Below are 15654 nucleotides of genomic sequence, written 5' to 3'. Positions count from 1 at the left end.
ACTGGGAAATAGTCCATTAGTACTATCATAAAGCAAATGATAGAATATTTTCATTTGTATGTGTGTACCCATATGCACACGTTTATTCATTCCCATCTAAATAGTATTTATATTTCTGGGTTTCTTATACTTACATAACGTAAGGAGGCTTAATATATGATTCAAGAAAATATCAAGATAAACTGTTAAGTGTTAGATTAATGTTGTGGCTGTGCTTTTTGGCTCCAGTGATGGTTCCACATTTATCAGCTTTCTCCACTTCACAATTGTTTTCTTACAGTTTTCTTCACTGGAAGTCTTCTAGTGCTCTGCATTTTATAGGAAACAATTTAACTCTATAGAAAGTTCCTCTCCTAACTTGCTGTAGATACATTCTATCTTAATCTTATGGAACAGTAGGCAGACAAGCCAGCTCTGTTGTTTTCTTTTCATCTTCTTTATATTGATACCAGGAGACTGCTGCATTCTCAGATCTGACCCCAGGGACTCCAGTTGCAGTACCTTCACATTCTTGGCAACACCTCTCTGCACTCCCTTAGCATATTCTAACACTACAAATGATATCACATATCCATGCCTACCAGATACATAAAAAACAGTATGTAGCTTTATTTCAATTTAAACAGCAAAATCCTCCTTTCCCGAGAAATGAAGACATCACAGTCTTTCCCTGTGCCTAGGATAAGAGTTAGCAGCTGGAATACTGGAGTCAGCGTTTCATTCCAAGAGAGCGAACAGCATCAGACCTCCAGAGATTTCTTAACTGACCTTCAAACACAAGGTCTAGCTTCCAGCAAACTTAAAGTAAACATGTTTCTCTAGAGATTAGGATCAAAGCACAAGAAAAACATTCTACTTAACTACGTGGTGCTCATACCATTACTTATTTATTGGAGCAAGGGTAAGTGATGCTGTGGGAGATGAGATTCACTTTTTATGTTGCACTAAGAGTAAAAGTAGTTCACAGAGGTTACCCAGACTTTTTCCAAAAGGTTTGCAAAAAAAAATCATTCTTTTTCATACCTTCTCTGCTTCATTCCCAAGCATGTTTTTATATGATCACAGTCAAAAGTTTTGGGTGACTTGAACACTTCACTAGAGAAGCAGATCAAGTCTTTGCCTCTGATGTTGGGTGGACATTTTTACTGTTCTCAAGCAACCACTGCCACCTGTAAAACATGAATAATGTCACTTTGTTCCCATATCCATACAATTTTTTAGGAGGATAACTACCTTACAAATTCAGAAGCTCTGGAGTATTACTATGGCACATCTTGTATGTACATATAGCCCAGGTTTGCTGGAACAGATTGGCTTCCTGGGAGGGTACAAAAAGAAAATCTATAAAGCCTTTATTTTAGAAGACAATTGTTTGCAGACATCTCAGTAACTTAAAAAACCTTAGGATTTTCCTGTAACCACTTTTCAGCTGAAATAAAACTGTGTTAAGAAGCCGGGGTACTGATTTAGCAGGGAGGAAATCAGAAAGGTCGTCCACTCAGAGGTATCCTGAAGCAGTTCTTAACTCTAACTCTCACAAAAAAAAAAAAAAGAAAATTCCTCTGAAGCACAGTTTCAAGCCTGTCTTATGACCTTGATTAGAGTCCAGTTAACCACAAACATTCCATGATTGTCTCCCTAGGCACCAATTTATACTGCTTCCCCAATATAGAAAATGAGCAAAACTTAACCTTGATTTTGGTGATGACTGTGTAGTGATCATGCACTGAATTACTGTCCTATATCTGGTTTTATATTTCATGTTGTGTAAATGTACAAGCTGATGTATGCAATTTTCTCATATACTTGGATTCTTTCTTTTCACAATCAAATCTCTGATTTTAAGAAAATGGAAGTCCAAATTCAAGTCCTGTTATACTATTATTCCAAGGGTATCACATAAAATGCATCTGTAATATTTTTAAGCAAGCATGTTTCCCACTGATCTGAGTTACAGATTATTTGACTTCCTTACTATGCCCTGTCTTGGCTAGCACAAAAATTTAGGGCAGTCAGAAATACATTAAATCATTTTAACTCAAAAGATTTCCAATTTACAGGAGCAAGTTTCCCATAGCTTGTGCCAAACAACCAAGTCATTACTTTTTGTCTGAGATAAGCATTATAGCCTTTCTCCCTGCCACCTTTTCACTGTTGTACTAATATCCCTCCAGGAACAGCTTAATAAATGCCTGATCTTATTCATTTGTGCCAGTTAAGACCTCCAGTAATTGTTCTTTCTCATAGTTCAAACAATCATACTGGATTACACCTCACAAGGCAGAAACTCAGAAAAAGATGAAATGCCTTTTTAAAACTGAACCGTGTGTATGAGGCAGGCAGTGAGCATATGAAAACAATTAGGAGGGAGTAATTCTAAACGGACTGGATGTAAACTCTGTAGTGGCAAATACACCCTCAAATCTTGTTCTTCATATGCTTCTCTCCCTTACTTGCAGGCTTTGCATCTGGTTAAGATAAAATAATTTGCACTGTTACTCAAAGTGCAAAGATTTCAGCTGCCAAAAGTCACTCATATGTAAATATTTTATGAGAACTTTCTTGGTTGTTCTAAAAATCCTGTAAAATTTATGATTACTGGCACTGACTCCACTGACACTCAATGAGTTTAATGAAGAGTGCAATCCAATGAATTCAGCAGATGTTTCTGGGTTTGCTTCACTGGGAACTTTCCAGACTCTTCTTCCTTGATTCCCAGAAATCAAGACCCCATTTTGGCAAAGTGCCAGTGATCCAATCAGCAACAATAAGGCTGAAATAAGTCTTCATCTCCACAATCCTTGGAATATTCAGCATTGCATACTGTAAGCAGCTGAGATTTGGATGCTTATCCAAGCCTCTTTACCCTGGAAAACTGAAGGATGGGAAACTCATACAATTTGCTCTCAATAGGTTTGTGGTATTTCCTGCACTTGTCTGGCACAGAAATGCAATCTATTTTGCAGTATTCTGGCACTGCCAGTGTGGAACCTGGCAACATAGAAATATGTAAGAAAAGACAACCTTTTCCAGTAACAACAAGGGGATCTTACTTTGGGCTATGATTTTGTTTATATCTCTTTGGATCTTGCTGTCCAATGGTTTTCGTGTCACCTAACATGGCTACGAAATGCTAGCAGCATAGCTGGGATTATGCTGTTATATATTATTATATAACCCAGTCATATAGCTTGGAGTCCTTTGTATTCCTTCTCTTCAATCAAGTAGAAGTAGGGGTATTTTGAAAAGGAAGGAGTGAGCAGAAATACAGGAATGGCAAGAGAAACCAGGAAAACACTACAGCATGGTCTTTTAACTCTGCAAATGGTTTGATTTTTTAACTATATAGCTTTTATCTGCATTCCCTGATTTCAGGATAAAACATGCCTCGCAATCAAGTATCTAATACTAATAATGTCAGTAGTTGTATGTAAAGAATATGAAGACACGTCCATTTTTAGGTATCTGACCTATCAGTGTAGGTACCATCAGATTTAGCTGAAGCAGCCTTCTTGCTGCCCATTCTGTTAGTAACACAATACCCAGCATATGTTGTTAAAGACTAACAATTTAGGATGAAACAGGCCAGCTTTAGAAATCCAGGGCACTACAAATGACCAAGACATGTCTGTCCTAACTTTCAGAGGTAAAGCAATGTTCTTTATTATTTTGGCAAGCAAACAGTCATCCACTGAATTACATGATTTTTCCATCTTTCCAGATCACACAGAGAACCCAACCAGAATGACGAGCAATCACACAGACTGTCATTACTGCCTGCAGTCTCTTCGTGGAAGGAAGTATGCATTAAGAGAAGAAAATACTTATTGTATTACGTGCTATGACAGCCTATTTGCCAACCCCTGTGAAGAGTGCAAGCAACCTATTGAGTGTGATTCCAAGGTAAAGATTTAGCTTTCACTTCTTGTTCTTTGCTAAATTGCACACAAAACCCATTTCTTTAATGGAAGATTCTATATCTGACCCTCTGCATATCCCTGCACTGGTGAACAGACCTAGCTATAGCCATTGTAAATCCATGCACAGCAGAGAGAAACAGTGCTATTTTTCCACAATAGGAAAGCTCCGGGTTAAATATTAGGAGATCTGCACATATATATACCTCAAGCATGCTGGTAGTGTATGTGTGGACCGCAGCCGAACTCCATGCTTCGCTTCCAGTCACTCATTAGCTGAAGAGACTGCACAGTGCTTGAGTGACAGCAGGGTGGTGGTGTAATTCCGTAGATCAGGTTGAATGAAAATTTGGAGCTTCTGAGAGATGTTCTTTGATATAAGTATTTTGAGTTTTGGATAAATTACTTTTACTGTAGATAAGAGCTTAACATAGAATCATGGAGTCATAGAATAGTTTGGATTGGAAGGGACCTCAAAGATCATCCTGTTCCAAGCCCCGTGCAATGGGCAGAGACACTTCCCACTAGATCAGGCTGCCCAAGGCCCCATCCAACCCAGCCTTGAACTCCTCCAGGGATGCGGCATTCACAGCTCCCCTGGCCAGCCTGTGCCAGTGTCTCACCACTCTCATAGTGAAGAAATTCTTCCTAATGTCTAGTCTAAACATGCTGCTTTCAAACTAAAAAGAAACCATGTTTATAATTCATATATTAATCCCTCTTTTGGAAGAGCAAGTTCAGTATGTAGTGCTCTCCTCCCTATGCCCACTTTGCCTACATTCTTTCAAAAGAAAAAGGTCAGAAAGTTATTAAAATAAACCTTCTCAGGAGGCCTCCTCAGCAAAGCACTTCATGTTTTTCAAAGTGCATTGTCCGAGTTCAGCTCAGTACTGTGAAGGAATCATCCAAGGAAACAGCTGACTTGGATGAAGACTGTTCTCAAACTCTCATGAGCATTTTTTGACAGCAACCTTACACACATAGCTCCTTCAAGGTCACCTGGGGAACACATGCTGTGAGCTCACTAATTCCACTTTTAAAATTGAAAATGAAGTAAGCAACAGGACTATTGATGTCAAAGGTCATCAATAAAAAGTCATGTCTTTGGATGGAGTGGAAGGAAAATCTGGCTGAAAAAAATCAGGAGTAACAAGAAGTGACTGTAACAGGCCAGAGTCAGCTAGAAAAGTGGCCCATAGAGATCTACTGCTGGTTGTCAAGGTGCTAGACCCTGGCCCTCTTCCTCACCTTCTTACACAGTCTTTGCATAAAGCTGCAGTGGGCAATAGCCTGTTCTCTAAAAGGTTCAGGCTGCTAACAAACACAAATGAAAGTGGTAAGTGCTCAGCACCTCCTGAAATGAAGTATGGTATATATTTCCATTTCAGCACTTTAAAGGGTAGAGATCTCATAAAAGAAAAATTAGATTAGATTTGTGTGCTTTTGTGCTTGTTACTTACAAAGGAGATCTGGAAGGGTCTAATTTATTTTTGGAGGGGAAAGGTGGTGATGGTAGGGTATTTCTCCCTTGTTTTCTTTAACCTTAGAAAAATAATATCTGCTCTTTGCTCTTTTATTGTACTCTCTGTGGAGGTCTTATACATATACTGTTAGCTGCAAGCTTTTTCATCCCCTAAGCCCACTGAGTCTTAAATAAACCTTGTTCTGCCAAGGTTTTAAGAGGACTTACATTAGGTGTAAACAAAAGCAATGATTTTTTAATAATCTTCCTAAGAATCATTTCGTTCTCAATGAGTTTTTAATTGTTTGTTTACTGCAATAATATGATCTTTCTTTCTTGTTATGTACTGTCAGCTGGAAGAAAAAGTTGTAACATTAAAAAATACATGAACTTTATTTCAAAGTCTGTAGAGAATATACTTCTTGCCAGGTGGCCTGTGCACATTAAAAAAGCTTAGCACTTATTTCCCCTTGAAGGCCAGAAGTAAAATATGGAATGGCTCTTCCAATAAAAACAAATCTCTAATGTTACTTAAGGAAGGACTACTGCCTGCGCCAAAGCAGCTCCTAATGGCCTCTGTAAGAGATCTAAAAAATACCCTGACACAGTGACACTGGGTACTTACATCACTTCTGAGCACACCTCCCACAGGATACATGTAGTATCTCTTCAAGTCCCCATTGCAATCCTCTCTTTTTTTTCATTTTATTTCTGGGAGTGGCTGAGGGGTAAAAAAACAGTAAAGAAATGTATTCATTAACATGGACTTACTTTTTCCAAGGATCTATCCTACAAAGGCCGCCACTGGCATGAGAGATGCTTCAAGTGTACCAAATGCAGTCGCTCATTGGTGGAGAAACCATTTGCTGCCAAGGACGAGTTCTTGCTGTGTACTGAATGCTACTCTGATGAGTATTCATCTAAGTGTTTCCACTGCCAGAAGACCATTATGCCTGGTAAGACAATAAGGACACTTCCATGAAAAACGAAACTGAAATTTTAATTAGAATCTAGTTGGAACTAGATGATCTTTAAGGTCCCCTCCAACTCAAACTATGATATGATTCTATGACTACTTCTCCTTTGTCTGTAGTACCCTCCTGGGAGTGAAGAGAGGGCAAGCATTGGCAGGGCTTGTGAATACTTATAAAGAATATTAGAGTTCAAGATAGGGTAAAATGTCTTCATGTTGAGTTCTTGATACTGTTGCAGCTCTTAGGAAGCATATCCCGCTGTGAGTGCAGGTAGAAAAACAGAGGTATCATTAACAAGAGTGCCAGATTAGATAAGACACCTGCATTTTTGTCTGCTGCATTGACCAGACCTCGAGCTTAGCTTCTTTATGCCATTTTTTTCACACAGCAATAATTTTATTTAAATTGTCAAAACATGATATTCTCTGTTCAAATCTTTATCAGCATTTTTACCAAAAGGAATACAAGTGCATTTGTGTTCACAATAGGTTTACTTCCTGCCATTAACAACCTTGAAAATCGTTAAACTGCTTCTGAGATTTTGATTGTGTCTGTTCAGTACTTCCTCTAGGCCCTTCATTGCCACCACACCAATAAAGCTTGTATGGCAGAGAGATAAAAGCTGTCTCTTCACAAACATCTAAGAGAAGCAACAGTACCATGTGTGGTAAATTGAAGTAGCTCGCTTAGGAAAGTGGGTCACTAACTTTTGGAAGAGTGAACAACCCTCAATGCTTGAACCTTTCTATAGCGCATATGTAGAATTCCAAAATACCAGCTGCAAATTATCTGCCATTGTCTCATGACTACTGCTTCAGAGCCTTTCTCCAAGAGTATCCATAAATTTGGCAGGAATTTTATTTTTTCAGTAGATCTCAATGCCAAACAATAAGGTCTGATCTCTGCAGAATTATTGCCTTAGTATAAACACTAGGTTGCTGATGTCATCGTTCAACCTGTAGCATTGATGCAACTATGTATTTTCACTGTTTCTTTCCTTTCATTACAGGTAAAGGCAGTATCAGTGGAAATAAATATTGTAGCAATATAGTTGTGTTCAATTTAAGGATGATATACTGTTTAAATTCAATATAACTTAAAAAATTTGTCTAATATGTGTACCTTATTAGATATGACGAGAATAGCACCAGAATAGAGTGAGGTTTCCATTATTGTCTTCTGGCATCTATTCACCTTGCAGATTTTGACTCAGAGCCTAGAAGACTAAATCCCTGCAGTAGGTGCAAAGGGTAGGAGAGCAAACAGCAAACTTAAGTGGCACAATGCCAACCAGTTTCTAAAGTTCTAAAGAGCACTTTCTAAGTGCTCTTCAGAGAGGACACCTAGGTGTGGAGGCATCAGATCTCTAGTCCCAGGCTCAGTCAACGGTTTATGACTGAAGGATTATGTGTGTGTGCTTATACGTGTTTTCACCACAAGTCAGAATCTAGTTGCCTATGAGAGCCTCCTTAGAGACTGGTACTCACAGGATTAATAACTGCAGCTCGCAGCTCAAACCAAGCAGCTGCTTGCAGCAAAGCCCATCAGAGAGACAATGTTGCAATGTTGGAGGCAGTAAGTAATTTAATTCAAGTGACAGATTGAAACTAATTCAGGATTACCGTAATGCACTTGCTGCATTAGTGCTTAAACACTTATAATCAGTTAACAATTAGCGCATATATATATATATATAAAACAAGTAACAATAAAAACTCGAGTCAGTAGTTATTTTCCTGGGGAAACCTCTGGCAGAATCAGAGGTACACAGTTCTTACCAAGACATTTCTTCTTTGTGGAGAAAGAGAAGTCCAAGCCCATTGAATGGTCCATCAAGTATGATGGTCATTTTTTCTTCCCCCATGAAGGATTTTTCAGGAATCAATTTTATACATTTTGAAAACATTTTGTTGCCTCTTAGTGAGGTGGGACTAAGTCAATTAGTATGTTTTGACTGGCCCTTGGCAAGGTCATTCCTGTCATCAGAAGCAGGGACTTGGCAGTTCACCGCACCATCCAGGCAGGGAGATCAGCACATGCTTTTGGGAGTGTTTCTGCTCTTAACTGAAGCAACACCAGGATGTGAGGCCTCCATCTCAACCCAGGTGTCGATTAGTCAGTATGAGTGTGAGACCACCATCAATCTATCATTGCACTGGATCAAAAACTAGCTGAACATGGTAAAAAGAACTGTGGATTTAGAATAGAAATTATGAGCTATAACAAGAGGCACTGTAGTGTGCTTTATCACTGAAAAGACTGAAAAAGTTTTTAAAAAATTGCCAGGTTAAGTTGAATAAGATAAATAATGCATTTATAAGTTAAGGAGTCTCAATTTAAGGAAGACAAAAGACAGGGCATTATTAGATGTACTCAATATCCAACAAATTCCTCTTTATGTTATAAAAGTCCGGTGTTCTTGAACATCGTAACTGAGTGGATTGACCTGAGAGAAACTCTAACTGAAGTGTATCACAGAGAAGTTACCGTAGAAGTTTCATATCAAGACATACTCTAAAAATCACAGCTTAGGGAACTTAGCAAGTCTTTTGCCAGGTGATCATATGGCATTGAATGTGTTCGTGAAGTTTCAAGTATATACTTAGAAACTATTAAATTGAAGATAAGTGCTTTCTTGGGTAATAAAATACTGAGATAGAAAATTAAAAACAGGAGTCTTCCCAATATTTAAAACTTTTATTACGAGACTGTACCTGGGGACATTTTTTGGTTTGGGTTTTTGCAGGTTCCCGTAAAATGGAGTTCAAGGGAAGTTCCTGGCATGAATCCTGTTTTGTTTGTCAGTATTGCCGGCAACCGTTGGGAACAAAACCATTGATCACCAAAGACAATGAGAATTATTGCGTGCCCTGTTTTGAGAAGCAATTTGCTCAGCGTTGCTACTCTTGCAAAAAGGTAATTGAACATGTAATGCAAAAATTGCCCTAATGAGGCAATATTGCTTGAGGGGGGAGGGGCTGAATTACATAAAATGTCTAGTGACCTAGGAGTAAAAGCAGACTGCCTTTTTGCTTTGGTATTGGAGACTGAAAGCTGTCTGTGACAGTCTGATGTCCCCCTCAAGTTAATGTTAATATATTCCTTATTATATTTGAAAGAAATTTATTGACCGAAACCAACATTTTGGGGTTCTTTTGTCGTCAACTGTGATTTTTACCAAAGGTTGAAAATTCACTGAAAATTGTGTAAAGCCCTTCTTTCCTGGTAATAGCTGATTTTACCTTGACAAACATGCCTCCCTTTCCAAAATTTTTCACATTATTCACATCCATAATAAGCCACCTAAGCTAAGAAAAGTTTTCACAATCTTGCCTGTTTTCCTTTTGAAATATATCAGACAACAATAAATTAAGTAATATTGAATTGCAATAATACTAATCAAGAGTCCCACTGTTTCAAAGTATAATGTGGCACCAGAAAACTTGATTACCGATGAGGTTGGGGTTTTTTTTCCTCCCCAAAATAGAAATAAATCAATCCATCCCTCCCTCAGTTTTTTGTGTTTTAAAATTGTCTCTGGTTGATGAAAACACACAAAAGCATCACACTATTCTAGTGTGGTCCTGTTCTCTAGAGAAATGTTTCAGGCTGCCTTTTTTTTATGGCAGAATTTAATTTATTCTTTAGCATCTGTATTAGGAAGCAGACATGTTTGGGTTTTTTACTTCATCAAATAACTTACAATATCTTAAGTTAATTGATGTTTATCTGTAAACCTCTACCTTTAACAAAAGGCTTTTACTGAAGAAAAATCTGTTTAGTGTTTTTTTCTTGAGAAGTTAAACTTTAGAAAGAAATTTTATGCATTCCTGTGTCTCTACCTCTAGCCTTTAATTTCCATTAAAAGATCATGAGGCAATTATAGTAATTCTGTTCTGTATTTATTAGAGGAATTGGGTTAGCAGCACTTGTTTGAAATAATCAGTATATGCTTCTTTAAAATTCTAGGAATGCAAGGAATGCCCCTACATAATCAATAGAAAAATTTTACTACTAAAACTTGCACCAGTTCCCGTAAATAAGAATTGAGCCCAAAGAGACTAAATTGTTGAACTGGAGTCTTGAATTTTGTGCCAGAGATTTTGAGATTTTAATGGAAAATCAAATGAGAGTGCAGTACTGAAATGCTAGGGGAATAGGGAATATTTTTGTTTGTTTGTTTCCTGACATCACCCAGTGTTATTCTTTATTTCCCTGAAACTTTTTTCCCCAGGGAAATTTCATGGTGCCTCTACTTTTACTTAATTAAGTTTCTGTATTTCTCTTCATGTTCCAACTGTATTAATTAATTAATTGATTAATTAATTCATTCTTACTTTCTTTCTTTCATTTATTCACTGTTGTGCATGTGATTTGGCCTTAGAAACACTATCTTATAGCTCATCTTTATCTCTCCAGAAATTTCTCTATACAGTCCCTCACAATTTCCATGTAATCCGCTCTTTTCCACTCATACAGGAGCCACAGTGCAACTGGAAATTTCCCTTATCAGAAATAACCAGTGGAGAGCTGTGAGTGAGTCGCAAGGAATAAGAAATTTGATAACATGGATAAACACCAGTTTTTTTCTTCTTCTGGCAGTGTAGATCTCCTTTCTATCTCACTACTTCTTCTTTACTTTCTTTTTCTTCCTACTTACAATACAGTTTCAGTTGCTAGACAGAAATACACCCATTCCAGTTAGAAATTAACCACAATCTCAGCATCAGGTGATTCATCTACTGTCCATCACTGAGAATTGCTCTCCTGAGAGCATGCCTGATGCTAAGCCTTTATCTACCTGTGTAGCATGCATATGCATGTACCCTGTGGTGGAAAATCAAGATTAATAAAGCAGTGGCATGCTCAGCTCAACTGCAGTTAGTCAAAAAAGGTATTCTAGACCAGAAATAATTGATATGACCACACCCTTTTCTCTTGTGCATATGGGAAGAGAGAAAACAAGTGGAAGGACTTGTGAAGGACTTTATGAAGGAATTGTGGATAATCTTCATGCATTGTTTCATTACTCTGCCCTTTTTGTCAATACATTAGGTAATAACTTCTGGAGGAGTGACATACCACGACCAGCCTTGGCACAAAGAATGCTTTGTGTGTGCTGGATGTAAAACCCAGCTGTCTGAACAAAGGTTTATTTCCAAAGATGAGTATCCATATTGTGTAGACTGTTTCAACAAATACTATGCTAAGAAGTGTGCTGCTTGCCAGAAACCTGTTACAGGTGAGTCTCTTCTAGTTGGCACTAGACACTAGTGAATCATCAGTCTCCTCTCAAAGCAGACCCTTACTTTAGAAATCAGCATTGAAAACAGCCCCATCATAATGAAAGACTGAAGGAATTAACTGCTACAGAGACACCCATCACATGAAATATATCTTCCTATAACATACTGATGATGTGTTCCCTAGCTGGTAAGGAGTTGTTTTATGTTGCAAAAGGATTTCTCCATCATTTGATTTAGTACTTTCAGCTAAAAACAAAGGCAGCGAAGACACATTACATGCATCCTGTGTACTTACAGAATGAATAATTAGACTTCTATGTCACTAGTCTATGATAGCTCAAGTTTTCTGAGAGCATTTGCTGATGTTCTGTGTTGTAATTCTATTACATGTGGACTCAGCTGTTAAAAAGTGCTACCTGATTGTTGTGGGTGCATGCTGCATATGTAAGTGGACAAGGAAAATTTGGGTACCCAATCAAATGCATGATTTAAAAAACAAAAACACCCCCAAACACCCCAAAAGCCTAATATTTTATTTCAGATATTCATGCAAGGAACTCCATGATCTGGTAATTTCTAAAAGACTCCATTTTGAAGAAACTTAGGTGGAAATAATTTCACACAGTGTTGCATAGAACTAGATGCACTTACATGTTGAAAATAATTTTCATGGGAGGTGTTGGGAATATAAGAAAACTGGAATGGACACTCTGACAAACCCATTCCATTTAGAGTTCATAACGGGATATGGAAACAAGTAAGTGATTTATGGCTGTGCTTAAAATACTTCTCATCATAGTTAAAGTTTTTTTTTCAATTCAGCCAACAGGGCATATATTGGACTATCGATTTTTTGTTCATTTGTTTGCTATATGAAAGATGATCTGATCACACATTAGAAAGCAATCTGTTGCATTTCCGAATATGTCCAGAAATACTGGATTCACATCTTCTTTCTCATAATCTCTTTCAGCTCTTGGAGGTGCCAAATTTATCACGTTTGAAGAACGCCAGTGGCATGGAGAATGTTTTAATTGTGTGAAATGCTCTGTCTCTCTGGTAGGCCAAGGATTCCTTAGTCAGCAAGATGATGTCCTTTGTCATGAATGTGGCTTGGCTTCATAGTTGCCTGGAAAGCTGTACGGTTGCACTATTCTCACCCTGTAATTATATACTTCATTACTCTGCAGTAAGAAAACCATGTAAAACATGTAACAGTTATTTAGTCATTCAAGGAACTTTCTGGTTGCAATTTAATTCTACTGTAGTTCTCAAATGCTTCTAAAAAAAAATTGAAGCAGCCTAAACTGGCTAAGAAAATAATGCAGGAAAGATTTGTATGTATTTTAAATGTAGCTACAGTATGTTTCTCCTTGTAACACACTGCACTCTGCTGTTAGAAGCTTAAAAATTTACATTGCATCTCCCATGAACCAAGGAGGGTTGTGAAGAGTCTATATGGCATATGACTAATGATGAGGCATTAGCACCGCTTCACAGATGCAGAATTTGGTGTGGAAAGCTGGGCATATATATTTTCCTATTAGATCTCAACATTGATGAAAATAGCTTGTAAAGATAAACTTCCTCCATACTTCAGGAAAAAAGCTGCTGATAAAGCAGGCAGAAAATGGGAGGAAGGGAAACTTTTACATGGAAGGAAACCAAGTCAGAGAGGCCTATTCCAGGGCCAGATAAAGGAAAAAAAAAGCCTTTTCCTCTTCTTACCAAGATTACTCCTCAGAAGCATAGTCTTTAGTCATCCCAAGAACTGAGTGACACATCTTTTCCCAACTGGTTAGTTGCACTTAATTTTGCAGTTATAACTGCTTTAGAACATAAATGAACCCATATTCTGAGCTACTGTAAGAGGTGAGGCTTGCCCAAGATTGGATAGCGGTGATGTACACTTTCCCAAAGCTCATCTGCCTTGAGACTCTGTCTCCATTGCCTTCCCTAGACCTTCAAATATGCACATAAGTATATATTTTTACTAGTAGACACAAGAGTTAACTCATACTTGTCCATTTCACCTTGTACTTCTCCCCTCAAAATCCATTTGACAGCAGTCAAAGCACTGTTAATGGCCTTAGCATTTCTGCACTGCTAGGTCTTTGATTCACAGTTTACCCCTTTTCTTATAAATGCCTTCTAGTCTATAGCAGGCTATAAGATCTTCAGAGCCAGTACCCAACTCATTTTGCCATGGGAGACATGCATTTGACAATATTAAGCCAAGAACTGGTAATGTTGTCATTGCAAGTGAAGCAGACCTCACTTGTAGTACAAGGTATTATTTTCCAGGTAGCTGGCTTTGAGAATATTGTATCTGCTTGCTAAGCTTCAGTACGCAAGTGTCTGTTATTAAAGGTCATCCAGAGCTGAGTTACAAGCATTTCTCTTCTTTCATCTTCTGTGATGTGTGTTACAGTGGCCTGATTTATACTACAGTGTCTGTACCAGGCCATTGTGACCAGTGCAGTGATACTAAAAATGGTAGGTTCTACATCGCTCAGCACTGGTTTGGTCCTCATCTCACACATCTTTGAGTCATACTTTCTCTTCTAGACTTTGACCTTATGTATTTTGGCTGACCTGAGCAGGCTTTATTTATACTGAAGATAGCCATTACTTTAAGTAGAAATCTGAAATAAAAGAAAAATCAGAAAAAAAAAAAAAGAATACGCGTGTATAGCTAAACCAGAACTGAACTGCGGTGGCATAAAATCAATATGGGTAATGACTGACCAACAAGTACACAGCGGTCTGTTTTCCAGTCAATAAAATATTGATCTTTTGCTTTACCTGGTGTTCATTTTTGGTTTTCAGTTTCTTCTTTAATGGCAGCTTTTATTGCCGTCAAGAGTTTGATTAGTTTATGCCTTTGTCATTTCATACGAGCTGCTTTCTTTTTTTACTTTCACATTTCTCATGCCTGATACACATTCTTAGTAAGACTTAGACTTTCCTAAATAGAAATATGTTTCATTACCTTAAAAAATATATTCACATACATGTATAGTGGTTCAGTTATGTATGATATTCTAAAAAAGTGCAGTTAGTTATCAGAAATTAGCCCAATAGTAAATGTTAATTGTCTTAATTTTTTTAAAGGAAAATGATGAATCACCAGATGCAGCCTTGTCTGTGGGGTGTATCTTTTGTTTGTGTTGTCTGAGGTAACATTCAGCAAGTTGCAAGAATGTGGTTTGGGCCCTTTACTCACTGTTATCTGAGCAATCTTCCAGCTTAATTACACACTGACTCAAGAATTATGAGTCTGAGTCCTAAGATATGACAGAGTCACAGGTCAGACACACTAGTCATGATAATCCCAGTCTTTCAGCCTTAACATTTAGAAAAATGAAATTCTTCTCTGACTCACAAACTAATTATATTTTTAGAAATACCAACTGAATTATTTATTTCTCCTGGAGTAAATACACTACAGTCAAATCTGAAACTGAGCATTTTCACTTCAGACTAATGCTAAGAAATAAATGTCATTGCTATAAATAGCCTGAATAAAAGTCATTTTAGATAACAGACTGATGTTTCCTGGTCTCTATCACCAGCTACCAATGCTTCAACATGAATACAGTAATACTTTGCACAATTTGGGTCACCTGTTCTTCCAACTTGAATAGGTGCAGAGAAGGGCTGCAAGAATGAACAGTGTGTCTATGTGGAGGATTGTAGATTGTGGAGGGGATTAGATGGTCAAGAGACTACATTTGGTTCAAGAACAAAGACAAGTAAACTCCACAGGACTGGAAGCTGGAAATCAGAAGACAGCTGGTGCTGCTGAACAGTGATGCCCAGAACCTCTTTGCAGAACCAAGAGGGGAACAGCTATGTGGTCCATTTTAAAGTGATATTCATCAGTGTATTAAATGGCATATATAACGTGGTTGCCTGGGATAGCAAAGCACTAGGCAAAATGAACTCAATGATAAATTTCAGCCTTTGTTGCTAACATTTGCCTTACAGCAGGGTGAGCAGGTACAGACTCCAGTACAGTTCAGTTTTCCTTAATTTCAGAGGATGGAAGTATG

The 15654-nt window shown here is 37.8% G+C and overlaps 1 protein-coding gene across 1 annotated transcript in view; it reads left to right on the top strand.

The window, feature by feature from the left end:
* The window catches only part of FHL5 (four and a half LIM domains 5), a 29419-nt gene extending 13981 nt beyond the window's left edge, over positions 1-15438 (top strand). Inside the window, exons 2-6 of the mRNA XM_069851161.1 lie at positions 3722-3903; positions 6161-6335; positions 9100-9269; positions 11409-11595; positions 12573-15438. Of these exons, the coding sequence (XP_069707262.1) occupies positions 3745-3903; positions 6161-6335; positions 9100-9269; positions 11409-11595; positions 12573-12724 (843 nt within the window). The 5' untranslated portion in view covers positions 3722-3744 and the 3' untranslated portion in view covers positions 12725-15438. The remainder of the gene's footprint in view (positions 1-3721; positions 3904-6160; positions 6336-9099; positions 9270-11408; positions 11596-12572) is intronic.
* Positions 15439-15654: the final 216 nt, after the last annotated feature.

Source organism: Phaenicophaeus curvirostris, chromosome 2 (genome assembly GCF_032191515.1).
Source record: "Phaenicophaeus curvirostris isolate KB17595 chromosome 2, BPBGC_Pcur_1.0, whole genome shotgun sequence".
NCBI lineage: Eukaryota > Metazoa > Chordata > Aves > Cuculiformes > Cuculidae > Phaenicophaeus > Phaenicophaeus curvirostris.
The sequence above is the reverse complement of the archived record's forward strand: the minus strand, read 5'-3'. Positions and strand labels throughout refer to the sequence as shown.